This window comes from Bos indicus x Bos taurus, chromosome 24 (assembly GCF_003369695.1).
Source record: "Bos indicus x Bos taurus breed Angus x Brahman F1 hybrid chromosome 24, Bos_hybrid_MaternalHap_v2.0, whole genome shotgun sequence".
Classification (NCBI taxonomy): Eukaryota; Metazoa; Chordata; class Mammalia; order Artiodactyla; family Bovidae; genus Bos; species Bos indicus x Bos taurus.
In genome coordinates, this window is record NC_040099.1 from 1210533 (window position 1) to 1229850 (window position 19318).

The following is a 19318-nucleotide window of genomic DNA, read 5'->3' on the forward strand; positions in this document are numbered from 1 at the left end:
GGCTGGAAGAAGCACAAGCTGGAATCAAGACTGCCAGGAGAAATATTAATAACCTCAGATATGCAGATGACACCACTCTTATGGCAGAGAGCGAAGAACTAAAGAGCCTCTTGAAAGTGAAAGAGGAGAGGGAAAAAGTTGGCTTAAAGCCCAACATTCAGAAAACGAAGATCATGGCATCTGGTCCCATCACTTCATGACAAATATATGTAACAGTGGAAACAGTGAGAGACTTTATATTTGGGGTCCAAAATCACTGCAAATGGTGACTGCAGCCATGAAATGAAAAGAGGCCTACTCCTTGGAAGAAAAGTTATGACCAACCTAGACAGCATATTAAAAAGCAGAGACATTACTTTGCCAACAAAGATCCATCTAGTCAAGGCTATGGTTTTTCAAATAGTCATGTATGGATGTGATAGTTGGGCTATAAAGAAAGCTGAGCGCCAAAGAATTGATGCTTTTGAACTGTGGTTTTGGAGAAGACTCTTGAGAGTCCCTTGGACTGCAAGGAGATCCAACCAGTCCATCCTAGAGGAAATCAGTCCTGAATATTCATTGGAAGGACTGATGCTGAAACTCCAATATTTTGGCCACCTGATGCGAAGACCTGATTCTTTTAAAAAGACTCCGATACTGGGAAAGATTGAAAGTGGGAGGAGAAGGGGATGACAGAGGTTGAGACGGTTGGATGGCATCACTGACTCAATGGACATGAGTTTGAGTAAACTCCGGGAGCTGGTGATGGACAGGGAGGCCTGGCGTGCTGCAGTCCATAGGGTCACAAAGAGTCGGACACGACTGAGTGACTGAACTGAACTGATGAAGTCCAGTGGTGTCGCCAAGATTAAATAAGTGGACAAAAGCCTGGGGTGCTACCAGAACTGCCACTGGATTATGCAGACAGAAGACAGCGAGAGAGACAGGTGCTACCAAGTAAAGAACATACTTGTAATCAAAAAGTACATGTAAGTCTTAGGGAGTTGTAGAGCTAAGGCAGAAGGTACACATGAGCGATTTTTGAAGGCAAAGAAACAAGAGTAAAATACACTGGTAAATACTGGTGAGTGAGAAGGAGCAGCAGAGAGCTGCCCCTGGAACAAGTCAGGAGCCTGCACCCAGAACAAGGGCAGGGGCCCAGAAGGCTACCTCAATGACTCATCACTCTGAAGACACTTTCCCATTTATATGCAAATTGAAACTAAATTCAGTAATGCACAAAGTATCCTTTTTACTTAAAAACACTTTAGGATTAGTAACTTTTCACAGATGCCTCTACAATCAAAGTAGTGCTCCAATATTAAATAAAGTATCTACATACCAAGATCCCATCTTCTAAAATTTTAAGTGACCATAATTAGGTAACTTCCAATATTTAGAGCTTCCTAAATAAACAAATAAATATTCCATCCATCAAGTATCTTCAGTCACCAAGCCAGAAGCAATTGGGCACTCACGTCCTCCTCTAAGACCTGCATTTTCCCATGCTTTTGCACTCCAAACGTGCTGCAGGTTAACTGAGAGGGTAGAGGCCATTGAGATCCAGGAATAATCCCAGCATTTGATACAGGCCCCTTCATATGGAAATGCTACTCAGGGCTCCACTTTCACGGGACAAAGTGATTTTTGATAGGGAGTGAAATGTAAATCTCCTGAGAAAGACATTACTGCTCCACTTCCACCCCCAGAACTACATATCTGAGTGCATCACAGTAACTCATGTGGAGGACACTCAAACGTTTAGAAGACAGATCACAGAAAAAATTTTCAGAATCAAATTTGTCAGAGTTGGAATTTTTGCCAAATAATAAAAATGAGAAGGCAGATCTTAAGCCATGAAGAAATTAAAGCCAACTTAATCCCTGAAGAAGAACAATTTTAAAGTAAGCCTTACTATTCACAGAATCTACAAGTAAAAATACACAGAAATATCTAGAGCTCACTAATATTTGCTACCTTTACTACAATATTCACTAACATTTTCTTCTGCAATTAAACTAATTTTACACAACTTCTACTTTTTGATCCACCACCTAATAATTATAGTAACACAATTTTATAATGTCGTGTCATTGTGTTAGTCACTCAGTTGTGTCCAACTCTTTGCAACCCATGGACTGTAGCCTGCCAGGCTCCTCTATCCATGGAATTCCCCAGGCAAGAATACTGGAGTGGGGAGCCATTTCCTTCTCCAGGGGATCTTCCCAAGCCAGGGATCAAACCCAGGTCTCCTGCATTGCAGGTAGATTCTTTACCATCTGAGCTACCAGGGAAGTTATAATCCCTGGTATTTAGTAAATAAAAAGGTTAACGAATATTCAAAACTGGAAATCTATAAGAAATAAAGAAAATAAAACCAATGTAAGTTGCTAACCGTAAACTCTGTCCTGTAAGGTAGTTTTAATTTCTGTAACGATTTCCTGGTGCAGCAGGTGTCTCCTGAACACGAAATGTGGTCACGTCTCAGGTCACTCTGGTCCACATGGAAAGAGACACTCATGAGTAAAGCCGCCACGATGGCTCAGTCAGCTGTGCCCACTGGATCACCATTTCTTAAGATAAAGACTTTACATACATGTCGAGTGTATGTTACTCAGCTGTTTTAATTTCCCCAAAACATGGGTGTTTTTGCTGCTAACATCTATATTTTCAAATATATCTTCAGTAAGAAAAGGAATACTGCAAATGAAATCCCGAATGTGCCTATGTTCCATTTGGTAAAAACAAAACCCTGTAAGAGACCAAAAATAACTCAACAGTATACTCAGTGTTGTTAATGCTCACAATTCCTGGCAAATGTCTGACCGGGACGGATAAGTCGCCACTTCTACAGCACAGGCCTCCTTCGTGGAGCCCACACTGCAGACACGAGGCCACACTGTATCCTCACAGCTGCCTGTCTGTCCGTGCCTGCCCCCATGCCCTCAGTCTTCAGAAACACTGTCACCCAGGGATCGTCCACGCATAACAGACGCTCATTTCCACTGCAGGATTCCTTTGGGGGGTGTTCTCTACTGGCAGATGGCAAATCCGGACCTACTGCATGGAGACCACAAGGCCCAGTCCTAGCACTTCTCCCAGTCCATGGGGCAAAGAGGGAGGAAGGGCTTTGGCTCGTCAAGTCAGACTCTTCTTCAACTCCTAGCTTTCCCCTTAACTCTCATGACAGGGACTCTCAGTTCTTGGCTTCAACCATGGTGAGAACGTGCACCTCAGACGGCACCACGGGGTCAAGTCCGACTCCTTTCTCCACCCCACACTAATGAAGAACACATGTCACACCATCAGACAGTTCCACCCAAACCCATCCACTGCAGCTGTCTCCTCAACCGACAACACTGGCCCCCGTTCCCACCGTAACCACCGCCTCGCTTCCACAGCTGGTGTTGTAATGGCCAAGCCTCTCCCTGATGGACAAACAGTAATAGAATTATGCTAGGTTTGATACAAATGCATGATTATTGATCTTCCTTTGTTGATTACTGATGATCTCTACCAAAGCATGACCAACTTTCTCTTGTTTTTAGCCCTCATCTGTATCCCAGACACCTTCTAACTTAAATGAACGAATGGTCCCAATCAAGGATAAAAGTCATCTTCTCCAACATGATTTCACTGTTCCTCCCTTATTTTTTCTGCCGCCTAAAAAAAAGGAGTATAAGCCTTCCTTTCCAAAACTGTCCTTTTCCCCAAGGTACCCACCCCTCCTTTCCCTGTCATAGGCCTATGCCACACGCCTACTGATGCTTTTAGGAGAGTCATCGTTGAGGGGCTTCCACTATCATAATAATTACAACAACGCTCAACCTCTATCTCTAGACCCTGCTTCTGGGTCTGACACAACTGTCTTAGACCAATCCAGTTCAAAACAGATTTATAAAAGGTACCACAGGTACCTCACACTAGTGAGAAGGGCCATCATTAAAAAGTCTATAAATAATAAATGCTGGAGGGCATGTGGAGAAAAAGGAACCGACACTGCTGGTAGGAATGTAAATCGGTACATCCACTAGGGAGAAGAGTATACTGAAAGTCGCTCAGTCGTGTCTGACTCTACGACCCCATGGACTGTGGCCCACCAGGTTCCTCTGTCCAAGGAATTCTCCAGGCAAGAGTACTGGAGTGGACTGCCATTCCCTTCTCCAGGGGATCTTTCCAACCCAGGGATCATGCCCAGGTATCCTGCACTGTGGACAGATTCTTCACTGTTTGAGCCGCTGGAGATGCTCAGGGAGAACAGTATGGAACTGCAGGCAGATTCTTTACCATCTGAGCCACCAGAGACACTCAGAGAGAACAGTATGGAAGTTCCTTAAAAACTACCATCACCATATGATCCAGCAGTCTCACTCCTGGGCATGTATCCGGAGCAAACTCTAATTCAGAAAGATACATGCACACCAATGTTCACTGCAGCACTGTTTACAATAGCAAAGACATGGAAGCAACCAAAGTGTCCACTGACAGAGGAATGGATAAAGATGTGAGACATATATACAATGAAATATTACTCAGCCATAAAAAAGGATGAAATAATACCATCTGTAGCAACATGAATGGACCTAGAGATTATCATATTAAGTGAAGTCAGTCAGAGAAAGACAAATATCATGTGATAGTGCATATATGCAAAAGCTGAACAATGATGCAAATGAACTTATTTACAAAACAGAATCACAGATACAGAAGACAAACTTAAGGTTACCAAAGAGGATAGCAGGGGTTGGCAAGGAAGGGGGTAAATTCGGAGTTTGGGATAAACGTATACATACTACTATATATAAAACAGATAAACAACAAGAATACAACACAGGGACTATATTCAATACCTTATAGTAACCTATAATAGAAAAAATCTGAAAAAATACATATGTTTAACTGAAAAAACAAAAATACTAACAAGGAAGTATATAGGAAGATGTGTGTAGCTGTGTGCAAATACTAGGCTATTTTATGTAACAGACTTGCGCATCCATTGATTGGTAACTGCAGGGCTCCTAGAGGGCTTCCCTGGAGGCTCAGACGGTAAACACAACACAGGAGACCTGGGTTTGATCCCAGGGTCAGGAAGATCCCCTGCAGAAGGGAATGGCTATCCACTCCAGTATTCTTCCCTGGAGGAATCCATGAACAGAGGAGCCTGGTGGGCTACAGACCAGGGTCGAAAAGAGTTGGACACCTGTGAGTGATTATCACTCTCACTTTTCAGGGGTCCTAGAACCAATCCTCCACAGAGGCCATGGGGTACGTATAAAATTATAGATGGAAAAGAAAGGAACACAATTTATAAGTATCAATTTACAAATATCAATACAGTGACAAAAATCAATTCTACCATGTATTAATTACAGAGTCACTGTCTCCATCTTTTAAAGTGTTAGTCACTCAGTCGTGTCCAACATTTCACGATCCCATGCACTGGGGCTCGCCAGGCTCCTCTATCCATGGAATCCTCCAGGCAAGAATACTGGAGTGGGTTGCCATTTCCTTCTGCAGGGTTTAAACATTAAATCATCTGACAAGAAAAGTGAATTTGGCTTTCTGTCCCTTTTGGATTAGCACTGTTTGGTTTTGACTAAGGTTATTTACACTGTCCAGGATGTCATTTAGAGTGGCTTCTTTAGTTTGACATGGAAACAAATGTGCTGAGAAGCTAAGCTTATAAATAACAATGTAACCTCGCTGAGCAGGAGGTTAGGCAGCGAAGGGAGACAAACCTGGTACAGAGGAACTTCCATCCCCCGCAGACAAACCACTCCAGGCCTCTCTTTCTTCGGGTGATCCTAGCTCGTGGTAAAGTGTGGTAATCACTTTCGTCGTTCTCAAAGCCCTCTTCAGACATCATCAGTGGCATTTCATCCAAGTGGGCAGACTCATCCTCCAGCTGGTACCTGGAGAGAGGAAAGATCAGAGCACTGAGGTGGGGCAAGCTGTCTCCTGTCTACAGTAAGGGTTTCACTCAGGGTAAGAGCTGGCCCAGTTCTACTAATTACACTTTTCTTTTCTCCTCATATTAAGCCACATGAACCAAGAACATCCAGATGTACAAGCTGGATTTAGATAGAAAAGGCAGAGGAACCAGAGGTCAAATTGCCAACATCTGCTGGATCACAGAAAAGCAAGGGAACTACTTTTGCTTCATTGACTACACTGAAGCATTTGACTGTGTGAACACAACAAACTGTGGAAAAATTCTGAAGAGAGATGGGACTACCAGACCACCTTACCTGTCTCCTGAGAAACCTGTATGCAGGATAAGAAGCAACAGTGAGAACCAGACATGAAACAATGGACTGGTTCAAAACTGGGAAAGGAGTCTGTCAAGGCTGTATACTGTCACCCTGCTTATTTAACTTATATGCTGAGGACATCATGCAAAATGCCAGGCTGGATGACTCACAAGCTGGAATCAAGATTTCCGAGAGAAACATCAACATGACTTAGTGACTGAACAACAACAAAAATGCTTAGGTTGTAACTCATATTACCTATGCCTTTTGTTGTTTAGTCACTAAGTTATGTCTAATTATTTGTGACCCCATGGACTGCAGCACACCAGGCTTCCCTGCCCTTCACCATCTCCTGGAGCTTGCTCAAACTCATGTCCACTGAGTTGATGATGCCATCCAACCATCTCACCCTCTGTTGTTCCCTTCTCCTCCTGTCCTCAATCTTTTCCAGCATCAGGGTCTTTTCCAAAGAGTCAGCTATTTGCATCAGGTGGCCAAAGTACTGGAGCTTCAATTTCAGCATCAGGCCTTCCAATGAATATTCAGGGTTGATTTCCTTCAGGATTGACTGGTTGGATTGCCTTGCTGTCCAAGGACTCTCAAGGAGTCATCTCCAACACCACAGTTTGAAAGCATCAATTCTTCAGCACTCAGCCTTCTTTACAGTCCAACACTCTGATCCATACATGACCACTGGAAAAACCATTGTTTTCAGTAGATGGACCTTTGTTGGCAAAGTGATGTCTCTGCTTTTTAATATGCTGTCTAGGTTTGTCATAGCTTTTCTTCCAAGGAGTGTCTTTTAATTTCATGGCTGCAGTCACCATCCACAGTGATTTTGGAGCCCAAGAAAATAAAATCTGTTACTGTTTCCCCAACTATTTGCCATAAAGTGATGGGACTGGATGCCATGATCTTAGTTTTTGAATGCTGACTTTTAAGCCAGCTTTTTCACTCTCCTCTTTCACCCTCATCAAGAGGCTCTTTAGTTCATCTTTGCTTTCTGCCATTAGAGTGGTATTATCAGCCTATGTGAGGTTGTTGATACTTCTCCCAGCAATCTTGATTCCAGCTTGTGATCATGCAGCCCAGCGTTTCTCATGATGTACTCCGCATATAAGTTAAATAAGCAGGATGACAATGAATAGCCTTGATGTACTCCTTTTCCAATTTTGAACCAGTCTGTTGTTGCATGTTTGGTTCTAACTGTTGTTTCTTGTCCTGCATACATGTTTCTCAGAAGTCAAGTAAGGTGGTCTGGTATTGCCTCCTCTTTAAGAATTCTTCCAGTTTGTTGTGTCCACACAGTCAAAGGCTTCAGCACAGTCAATAAAACAATAGTATAATTAAAAAAAATTTTTTTCTATAGTTATTGTTGATAACACCCTGCTCCCTGGCAGCCAAGAAACCACTGGCAGATGGATATTCCCTCATCACTATGCACACCCCCAGCCTGCCAAGCTAATTCCTACAATGCGGTCTTGCCTGAACTTACCATGAGGCCCTTTCCTCTTGTCGTCCTGCTGGCTGCCACAGAGAGAGTCTGCACCCTGACACACAGGGCAAATTCACTCAAGAGAGTGAATATGGGGAGTGGGCTGCTCAATTGGACAGCCAGAATATTGGGGAAAGAACCCCTGAAGGCCTCTTAGACTAGAAGCTCAGGGAAACGGATGGCTGATGTTTATTGAGTCCTTACTATGGCCAGGTACAATGTAGATCTGTAATCTGCATTATCAAAGAAGAACATCTTAAAAGAAACAAGCAACTAGGGGGAATAAATGCAGCGTATAACAGAAAAACAATGCTATATAGGCAGTTCTCCCAAATCGATAAAAAAGCAAATGCCTCAAACGACAGATGAGCAAAGACAATTCACAAAGGAAAAAAAAACAACTAAAAAAATCACGTTCCACCACATTAGGAACTCCAACGCTTTCAACACACACTCGAGTGCCCACTACGTGCTAGCAGTGTCCCCGCGGGTACAGAAGCAGAGAGGCAACAAAGCCCCTGCGATACACAGCTCAGGGACTCACAGACACTGAATGGGAAAAGTGCTAGGAAGACAATTAAGGAAGTGATAAGACTGGAAGTGACAGGAAGGGTTTTCCTGGATCATCAAGGAAGCTGAGTCTCAACAAGCGACACCTGGATGAAAAGCAGCCAACCACACGAAGGTCTAGGAAGGCAGAGAAGGGGCTGTGGAGCTTGGAGGACCGCAGGAGGGGAGAGAGCCAGTGTGGCTGGAGTGAGTGAGCCTCATGGTCTGGGGAACGAAAATGAAGTGCTCAGTGAGCAGAGGAAGGCAATGAAAGTTTTCAAGCCTGGGAATGATTTTCGTTTTCAAAAAGGACTCTTAAAACATGCAAATTAAAATAACTGAAAAAAATTAATTCTTAACATCTGGCATAGCCAACAGTCTTGGATAACCAGGCACTCTTAATTGCTATAAGAAAGTGAACAACTTTTGGGAGAATAATTTGTGAAGATGCATCAAAAGCCTTTTTCTTTTTTTATAATGTAATTTAACTTTAACCACAGGTTCTAATTATCTCATGAAAATTAAAAATATATGTAAGATATATCTACAAAGATGATCACCATGCTATGCTAGTCACCTAAAACGCATGGAAAAACCTTCATATCAACAATTAAAGCTGCTTAACTCATGATGGAATACCATATCATCACTAAAACCAAGAAGGCAGAAGACCTCTGCTTAAAGCAAATGTCTGGAGAAGCAGCAGTCAATACTGACACCCGTCTTGAACACTTCACTCCCCTAATCAAAGGGATACTTGTCTTCATCTCTCATCGAATCCACAAACAACTCCAATTACTCTCAATTCCACCATGGAATATCCTTAAAGCAAGCCACCTATCACTTTAGATGATTTAGGCAAAAAGTACACAATCTGAAACAGAATTAATATTTTTCCTCTCAAAAATTCCTTTTTCTTACTTTTGTGTAAAAGCACCTCTTTTAAAAGTCAACCAGAAAATGGATATTTATACAAATTGCAATTAAAATTCAAACCACCACTTACAGATATTATAACATAGTATACAAAATGAGATTTTTAGTCTTTTTCATTAAATTCTTTTAGTGATTATGCTGCATTTTAGCAAAAGTCACAATCTTATCATGTTTAATGCTAGAAAAGCAGTACAATGAGAGTCTGAAAGATAATGAATATAAGCAGCATCATGTTTAGTAACCTCAACTTCAGAAAGTGAGCCTTTGAACTGGCAAGCAATTTATTCCATTTCCAAAGCAATTTTCCTATTGTATTGAAAATTTTACCTCAGTATTTAAAAACAATAAGATGATGAATAATGGATTTTTTCAGAGACAAGATAAGCAGAGAATCTTAAGTGTCTTTGTTGCCTGGTGTCATACACACTTAATTGGTTTGTCACTCAAGAAAAATCAACGTTTCCAGCAATTAAGTATAATTCTGGAAACATATTTTTTTTTAAATGAGTAAAAACAATGTGAACAAAGGACAGAATGGATGATCCCCAACCCAAGAGTCCACCATGCTAAGAACTGACGACAGCTCTCTCCACGGCGGCCAAAGGTTTAAAAAACCAGGAACTTTCAACAAAACATTCAAGTACTGGAAGGCACATAATTTACATGTATCCAAGTAAAAGTAGGTCAGCACAATAACTATCTTAAACTCACATTTTTATCTTAAGTCCAACAGCCTTATTGTTTCCATTTTGATGAGAAACATTTCTGAGAAGTCAACTGATATTAAAGGGAGAAAAACACTTAAAATACGCCTACTGCTTAAACCTTCTTTAAGAAAAATAAACACTCCCTCTCTGCCTACATGTTAATAAAGCAGAAAAACAAGGCAATGAAATGCTATAAAAAATGTATATTTTCTTCATCAGGTACAGCTTCCAAGTTCAACTGTGTTGCGATGAGTCATTAATAAGCAGCAAAACTGTATGAACTAGTGAGAAATTAGAACTCCTTTCCTCCTACAACAGCAGAGGAGATGAACAGGGGAATAGTTTTAAAAAACAAAAAAAAATTAAAGGACCAGTGCTGGAGCAGCACGCCTTGACATCAGGAGCAAAAATAAGCAACAAGGACAACAGTCAGGCTTTACTGACCTATGATTCCTCTTATAGAATGTTCTATAAAAACTGAACACCAATTTCTTGAATAAGAAATTACACCAACACTATACATATATTGAGACAAACTTCTGAATTAGTTAATGGTGCATACATGCTAAGTCACTTCAGTCATGTAACTCTTTGCAACCCCCTAGAGCCCATCAGGCTCCTAGGTCTATGGGAATTTCTAGACAAGAATACTGGGTTGAGTTGCCATTTCCTCCTCCAGGGGATATTCCTGACCCAGGGATTGAACCCATGTTTCTGTCTCCTACACTGGCAGGCGAATTCTTTACCACTAGCCTCCAGAATTAATGGTACAATATTTAATGTATGTAAATGCCAATCCAGAAATTTACAGACAAGCAGGACAGTTAAGCTAAGGACACATACTCCAGCTGCCCAAAAGGTGCTATTCCAATCACCAACTCTATCTTCGTGCTAATACTGTCAGTTTAGAAAGTTAAGAAAAATATTTCTATTTTGGTTAAGTATAAAGAATTTTATAAACTTGCATGAAATAGTTCTTTTAAAGGAACTGCTATGTATTATAAGAATATGTCTCTGATTCCAAGGAATCCTGGACCTTGGTACTTTGATAAATGCTATCTTAAGAATCATTCTGTACTTTAAAAAAAGCTTTTAATTACAGACCATCACAGAAAAGGAAAACAGTAAAATATCTATTATCATAATAATTGTAAAACTTTTTAGATTCATAGAAAAATGTGTGTAGACACTCAATGAGAAAACACTGAAAAAAAAATTGTATTTCCTCTACCAAGAAACACACTAATATTTTAGAGATAATCAGACAATAGCCATCTGTTCTCAGCATGAGTCTCTTTTTAAAAGAGACTGATAAAACAGAAGACTTAAATAAGGTGTGTGTGTGTGTGTGTGTGTGTGTGTGTGTGTGTGTGTGTTAGTTGCTTAGTCGTGTCTGACTGTTTGCAACCCATAGACTGTAGCCCACCAGGACCCTCCGTCTATGTGATTCTCCAGGCAAGAACACTGAAGTGGGTTGCCATTTCCTTCTCCAAAAGGAACTACAGAAAGAAAGAAAGTGAAGTCGCTCAGTCGTGTCCGACTCTTTGCAACCCCATGGACTGCAGCTTATCAGGCCCCTCCATCCATGGAATTTTCCAGGTAAAAGTACCGGAGTGGGTTGCCATTTCCTTCTCAATTAAATAAGGTCCACAGCTTTAGAGCACAACACCAACTATTGTCCAGTTGGTGTTGTCCAGGATACAACCAAAATCACTCATACCAAAACCCAATAAACCTCAACCTGAATGAGAAGAGACTCAAAAGATACTAACATGAAAAAGATTCAGATGCTGAAATTATCTAACAGGAGTTTTAAAACAGTCATCATCAAAGTGTTTCAATGGGCAATACAAACATGCTTGAAACATAAGAAAATATTAGAAAAACTAAGCAAAGAAAGAGCTAATATGAATTAGAATCAACTAGAAAATTTGAAACTAGAAAAAAAATAAGACTTAAAAACTGAATGGACAGGCTCAGCAGCAGAATGAAGGAGACAGAGAAAAAAATCAATGAGCTTGAAGATGGAACAACAGAAATCACCCAATCACCCAATCTCAACAGAAAATGAACAGAACTCCTGACCAAGTGGGACTAAAAGAAAAGCTCTCACAAGATGTCACTAGAGTATCAGCAGAAGAGATGAAAGATTGTCCAAATATAAGCATTCAAATAAATAAATGCTGAAAACTTCTAACTGACAAAAGATTCAAGAAACTAAGTGAAACAGTATAAACTCAAATCTGTGCTAAGGCCCATAAAAAATCAAACTACTGAAAACCAAAGACAAAGCTTGAAATTAGTGAGAAATACTGCACCAACAATGGAAATCATTCCAATGACATCAGATTTCTCATCAGAAATCATGGAACCCAAAAAGAAGTGACATAACATTTTTCAAGTGCTGAGAGAACTGTCAACCTGAAACTGCATATATGATGAAAATATCCTTACAGAATGAAGGGGAAATAAGACATCCTCAGATGAAGAAAAACTAAGAGATTTGTTTTCGGCAGACCCATCCTCAAAGTATAGCCAAGGAATTCTTAGAACAGAAACAAGAAAATAGTTTTGGTATACCAGGAAATAAGAGAACAACAGAAGTAGCAAAAATATTATAATAAGGTGTCCCTCTCCTCTTATGTTTTCTAAATTATGTTTGAGAGATAAAGCAAAACTTCTAACATTGATGAGCAGTTCTAATTGTATGTAAGGGAAATACATAACTACTTTCGTATATGTAAAACTTACATATAATTTTACACGACACAAGCATACCTCAGAGATACTGTAGGTTCAGTTCCAGACCACTGGAATAAAGCAAATATGGTAATAAAGTGAGTCAAATAAATTTTTTGGTTTTCTGGTACATACAAAAGTTATGTTCACAATGTATTGAAGTCTACCAAGTGTGCAATAGCATTATGTATTAAAAAAAGTACATGCCTTAACTGAAAAAAACTTTATTGCTTAAAAATGCTAACCATCAACTGACAATGCAGGGTTGCCACAAACCTTCAATTTGTAAAAAAAAAAAAAAAACCACAATCCTGCAAAGCACAATAAAACAAGGTATGCCCATAGTTACATTACCAGTGGTGGGAATAAAAGGATGTAAGGTATACACTTTACTTTTTATTTTATTATACACTTTACTCAAATTGACGAAATATCAACAGGAGCACACAGTGATGAGTTATGCATGTGTAACATAACATGTAGAACTACTGCTACAGTGTTCATACAAAGAGACCCATGTAAAACACCACAAGTAAATCAAAACGGAATTCTAAAAAATGCTCAAGTGACTGTTAAAAAAGGCAGGAAAAAGAAAAGAGAGAAACAAAAGACAGAAAACAGAAAGTAAAATGGCAGGTGTAAGCCGTAACTGATCAATCACTACACTGAATGTAAATGTTCTAAATGCATCAGCCTAAGGACACACGACGGCAGAGTGGATAAAAAGTATAACCAACCACATATCAACGAAGAGAAACTCACTTTACTAAAAGCAGGTTGAAAGTAAAAGGATGGAAAATTATGTGCCAGGCAAATATCAATCCAAAAAAAGCAGGAGTGGCTATAATAATGTCAGTAAAGCAAACATCAGAGCAAAAAAGTTACTAGCGACAGACAGGGAAATTTCATAATAATAAAAATGTCAGTCCATCAAGAATATAAGCAATTCCAACATGAATGCACTAAAAATAGACCTGCAAAATATGTGAAGCAAAAACTGATAAAACTATAAGGAGAAACAGACAAATCCATAATTACAGTTAAGAGACTTCAACTATCCACCCTCAGCAACCAGACAGTAAACCAGCAAGGAGAGAAGAACTCAGCACCATTAAGTAACAGGCTCTAACTGCATTTCAGAACATTTCACCCAACAACAGCACAAAGCACTTTCTTTTCAGGAGCCCCAGGATTTCTACTGATATAGATCATATCCTCAGTCACAAAACAAACTGCACCAAATTTAGAATAACTGAAATCATACAAATTGTGTTCTTTGATCACAAAAAAAATCATGCTAGCAGGTAACAGTAAATTTTCCAAAGTCACTTCTAAACAATCCACTGGTCAGAGAGGATGTCTCAGAGAAAATCAAAACACAAAAATTTGTTGGACACAGGTAAGTCAGTGCCAAGAGGGAAATTTACAGCAATAAGTATTTACATTAAAAAAGAAGAAAAGTCTCTAATTAATAATCCAAGATCTCACCTTAAGAAATGAGAAGAGAAAAACGAATATAATGTAAACAAAGAAATTAATGAAGTTGGAAAAAGAAAACTAGTAAAACATAAGTAAAGTAAAAGATGGATCTTTGAAAAGATCAAATCTCTAGCAAGAACGAACAACAACAAAAAAAGTAAAGGCACAAACCACCAACATCTGAATGAAATAACAGCAAAAAGAAAATAGGGGAATACTACAAACAAGTCTATACACATAAATACAGCAACTTAGCTAAAATGAACCAACTGGTCATGAGCACAAACTATCACCATTCACCAAATATAAAACAGATCCTTTGAATAGCTCAATAACTATTCAAAAAACTGAATTTTAAATTGAAACACCCTAAAAAGAAATCTCCAGGTCCAGATGGTTTCACTGGAAAATTCTACCAAACATTTAAAGAAGTAACACCAACTTTACAAAATGTCTTCCAGAAAGGGAAAGAGAAGAAAACACTTCCCCACTCATCTCCTGGGGCCAGGAATCAGGGTAAAGTCTGGCCATCACTGCCACTCTACTCATGGAATTTAAGGTCTAATGAGAAGATGAGCAATTAGTCAAGTGCACTCTATGCTGTGAGGGGAAGCAGAGTGCTGTATGAGCCTGGCAGGAGCATCTTGTTCTGTTCTGGCTAGGGATGAAATCAAGGAAGGTATTAGAAGGACACCTGATGTGAAGAACTAACTCATTGGAAAAGACCCTGATGCTGGGAAAGATTGAAGGTGGGAGGAGAAGGGGGCGACAGAGGATGAGATGGTTGGATGGCATCACCAATGTGATGGACATGAGTTTGAGCAAACTCTGGGAGTTGGTGATGGACAGGGAAGCCTGGCACGCTGCAGTCCATGGGGTCACAAAGAGTCAGACACAACTGAGTGACTGAACTGAACTGAATTAGAAGTCAAGTCATTTCAGATGTTGACACAAGTCAGGAATACAGTCACTGTAATAATGGAGATTTGTAAATACAAGAAATAGTTAAAGGAGTACAAAGTAACTGCCAGTGGAATGAGAGGCTGGGGAGAAGGTGACTGGTAGAGAGCAACAGTGACTATCATAAGCCTTTCACCACCAGTTAACTTTTTAAACTATACATAAATGTCACCATGATAAAATACAACCAAAACCAACTTCACAAAATAATACAGGAATACAACTTTTAAGTCACAATCCATTTCTCTCTGTTTCTCTTCCCTAAAAACAACTATCAATCAATACGAACCTGGAAATAAAGCAAGAGCCAACCAGGAGAGCTCTGGAGGGTGGTGAGAATACAGCAATGAGAGGAAGAGAGCTGGGCGGACTGGGGACCCAGAACCAGAGGAACACAATGGGAGGACACCTTATGAGACCCTACCCAACAGAAGGACACAGGCCCAGCACAGCCTACTCCATCCTAGCAAGAAAAGGCAGCCCAGGAAGGCCCTTGCTCCCCTGAGAGTCCACCACCAGCAAGACAAGACTGACAAGTGGCCTTAGGAGGTACTGTCCCACCCCACCAGCCTGAGACTCCCACATCCCACCCAGGGACACGGGGGCATCCAAGTGGCACTGGTTAGGGTCCCTGCCACAAAAAGAGGTTAGAGGCCTCAGACATCAAGGCCTTCCTTGATGTCTCCATGTCCCGTGAGCCTGAGACTCCCCTCTCTCACTGGAGTGGGGGTGGGAGGGTGGGGTGAGGCCAGGGCAGGCAGCATCAACAAACACAGAAACAGCCACTCAGGAAATGGCTTCTATCCATGGCCTGAAATTCTTCTCATCTTCCTCAAGTCGCCACAGCAGCCATGGGCACAAGCAATAACGATTCAGCCACACAGAGCCTCTTGGCCACAGTGGTGCTGAGTCTCCTCTCCCACCAAGACACACCAGGGAAGTCAGGGGGCACAGATGGAGAGGAGACAGCTACAGCCACTGTCCATCCAACAGAGTCTCATCATCCACATGGGATGACACCATCACCTCTCACCAAGAGACCCTGAGCCTGGGGAAATCCCTTCTCCTCGGCAGCATAGAGAGAGACAAGTAAGAGTTCTGGTAGCACGACATAAACCAACAGACCAAAAATCAGCACAGAGGCCCTGTGAATTAAACTGTCGTTGGAACTGAGGCCAACAAAGGCAGGCCAGGACCTATGTGCTAAATCTAAACAGGATTATCATCTGCTAGAATTAAAGATACCAATATGGCCCGCATTCTCCTAATATTAAAAAAAAAGTATCAAGGAAACAATCAAAAACTATCCATCATCCAAAGAATCAAAACACTGACAATGTGAATTAGAAAAGACAACCAACTGACATCAATCCTAAGATTAACTCAGATATAGAATGGTGTAACAATTATTTCAAGCACCAAACATAAAAATGCTTCAACAATCAATTTCAAATTCTCTTCAAACAAATGGAAATTATAAAACTTAAAAATACAACATTAGAAACAAAACCTCACTGGATGGGATCTATGTGAAAGTGAAAGTCACTTAGTAGAGTGAAAATGACAGATGACAGAATTAGGGAAATTAAGAACAAATAAATAGTATTTACACAGTCTGAACACAGAGAATAGACACGGGGGGGAAAAAGCCTAAAAGAATTAGGTAAAACTAATAAAAGATCCAGCATCTGTATCACTGGAGTCCTGAAAGTGGATAAGAGAGAGGTGTGCATGAAAGAGTGCTTGAAGAAATTATTACTAAAAACTCCCTAAATTTGGTGACACAAAACCCAACAGATTCAAGAAGCTTAGCGGCTACCAAACAAGTTAAACTCAAAGAAATCATACCAAGATACTTCATAATTAAACCTTTGAAAACTAAAGACAAAGAAAAAACTTGAAAGCAGCCAAAGAAAAATGATGCATTACCTATGGAGAACATCAATTTGAATGACAGCGGACTTCTAATCAGAAACTATGAAAGCTGAAAGGAAGTGGAACAAGAGTTTTCAGGTACTAAGATATATCAACAAGAATTCTCTATCCAATAAAAACTATCTTTCAGAAATAAAGGAGAAATAAAGACATCATAATATGAAATCTTAAGACTGCCTATAGGAAGGTCCTAAAACAAAAAGGAAATTAAAAAAAAGAGAAACCTGGAACAGCAGGAAGGAAGAAAAAAACGAGTAAAAATATGGGTACGTTCAATAAGCTATCCTTTCATCACAAGTCTTATAAACCATACTTGATAATTTAAACAAAAAGTTTAACACCATCAGATACTCAGGACATGATTTTTTGTGAAGTTAATTTGTGCTTTTATTTGCCAGTCTAATTTAACTATAGTGACCTGCAAACTTTTTTTTATCTAAAAAATACATTTTACAACACAATCCAACAAACACACATACATATATAAGGACATGACACTTAAATTGCATGGGGGGAAAGCGAAGTAAAGGAACCAAAATTTGTGGAAAACAAGTTTCCACAAATCACTCCATATAGTAAATACTGGTATCAATACACTACGGTGATACCCAGAGCAAACACTACAAAAACTATACAAAGGCCTACCCTAAAAAACACTATAGCGATATCACAAAAACATTCAAGCAAAAGGAAGGCAAGAAGAGAAAGATAAGAAACAGAAAAACAGATTAATAAAGTGGCACACTTAAACACTAATGTATCAATAATCACCATGAATGGCCTAAATATACCAACCAAAAGACAGAGATTGGCAGACTGAATAATGGAAAAACATGATCCAGCTGCAACCCACTTCAAATTCAACACAGATAGGTTGAATGCTAATACGATGCAAACATTTATCCACAAAAAGCAGAAGTGGCTACACTAGTCTACTAAAGGAGACTCCAGAGCAAAAAAAGTTACCAGAGACAACAATAAAAGAAATATCTGCCTGAAGACATAGGGATCCTAAACGTATATATACCACATTCAGTGAAGTCGCTCAATCATGTCCGACTCTGTGACCCCATGTACTGTAGCCTACTAGGCTCCTCCATCCATGGGATTTTCCAGGCAATAGTACAGGAGTGGGTTACCATTTCTTTCTCCAGGGCATCTACCCGACCCAGGGATTGAACCTGGGTCTCCCGCATTGTAGGCAGACGCTTTTACCGTGTGAGCCACCAGGGAAGCTTTAAAATGTATAAGGCAAAAACCGGCAGATGAGAACTTTGAGGGAAATCTATTGTGAAAGAGGTGGCACATTTTCAAAGATATCTCCTAAAATCAACTACTTAGAAGACTACTAACACAGTTACTCTTATAGGTAATGACAGGGAAGAAAGGAGAAACCATACCTCTCCATTTCAGGGCCGAACACTAAAAATGGGCTCCTTACTAACTCCTCCAGTACCCTCAACAATTCTACAAGAAAAAATATTGCCCCCATTTTACAGCAGACAAAATTAGGGCTTACAGTTTAAGTTAACGAAGATCAAACAGCTAGTATGTAAATGAACCAAGATTCAATTCAGCTCTGAAACATTATAATAAGTACTCTTTTGACTATAAAGTGAGAAAGTGAAGTCGCTCAGTCATGTCCGACTCTTTGCGACCCCATGGACTGTAGCCTGCCAGGCTCCTCTGTCCATGGGATTTTTCAGGCAATAGTACTGGAGTGGGTTGCCATTTCCTTCTCCAGGGGATCTTCCCAACCCAAGGACTGAACCCGGGTCTCCCGCATTGTAGACAGACACTTTACCATCTGAGCCACCGACTATATGGCCTCTCAAACAGCACAAACCAAAAATTATTCTAAAACTTGAATCCTGAAGCAACCGGGTACTAAAATCCATACCTCTTCTGTGTGCTAAAGGCAAATTGCTTCTACAATCCTTCAGAAATAAAAATTTAACAACTATTTCCCCTTTTTATAGGTTTCTTTCCTTAACCATATCATATCATATGTACCATATGTATCATAGGGGTAGTCTTCCGTTTGGGTAAGAAGTTAAATACGAACTAAATCCAACTAGGGTATGAGATTTCCATTTTAAATCAAAGGTCTCCACTTTTATATTCTACCACTTTAATAACTGTGCTCACATGAAACAATTCAACCTTTCTGAATCTCCGTTTTCCCATTGTTAAAGAGCAAAAATTCTTGTCAACAAAAGGTACTTTGTAGATACGTTTAAGTAAAAAGTGTTCTCAGGAAACAAACTGAAATGTCTTCACGTGGTCTT

At 40.0% G+C, this 19318-nt stretch overlaps 1 protein-coding gene across 1 annotated transcript in view; it reads right to left on the minus strand.

Annotated features, from left to right (window-relative positions):
• Positions 1 to 19318, minus strand: part of ATP9B (ATPase phospholipid transporting 9B (putative)) — a 151404-nt gene that overhangs the window by 131496 nt on the left and 590 nt on the right. Inside the window, exon 2 of the mRNA XM_027526313.1 lies at positions 5718 to 5891. Within this exon, the coding sequence (XP_027382114.1) occupies positions 5718 to 5891 (174 nt within the window). The remainder of the gene's footprint in view (positions 1 to 5717; positions 5892 to 19318) is intronic.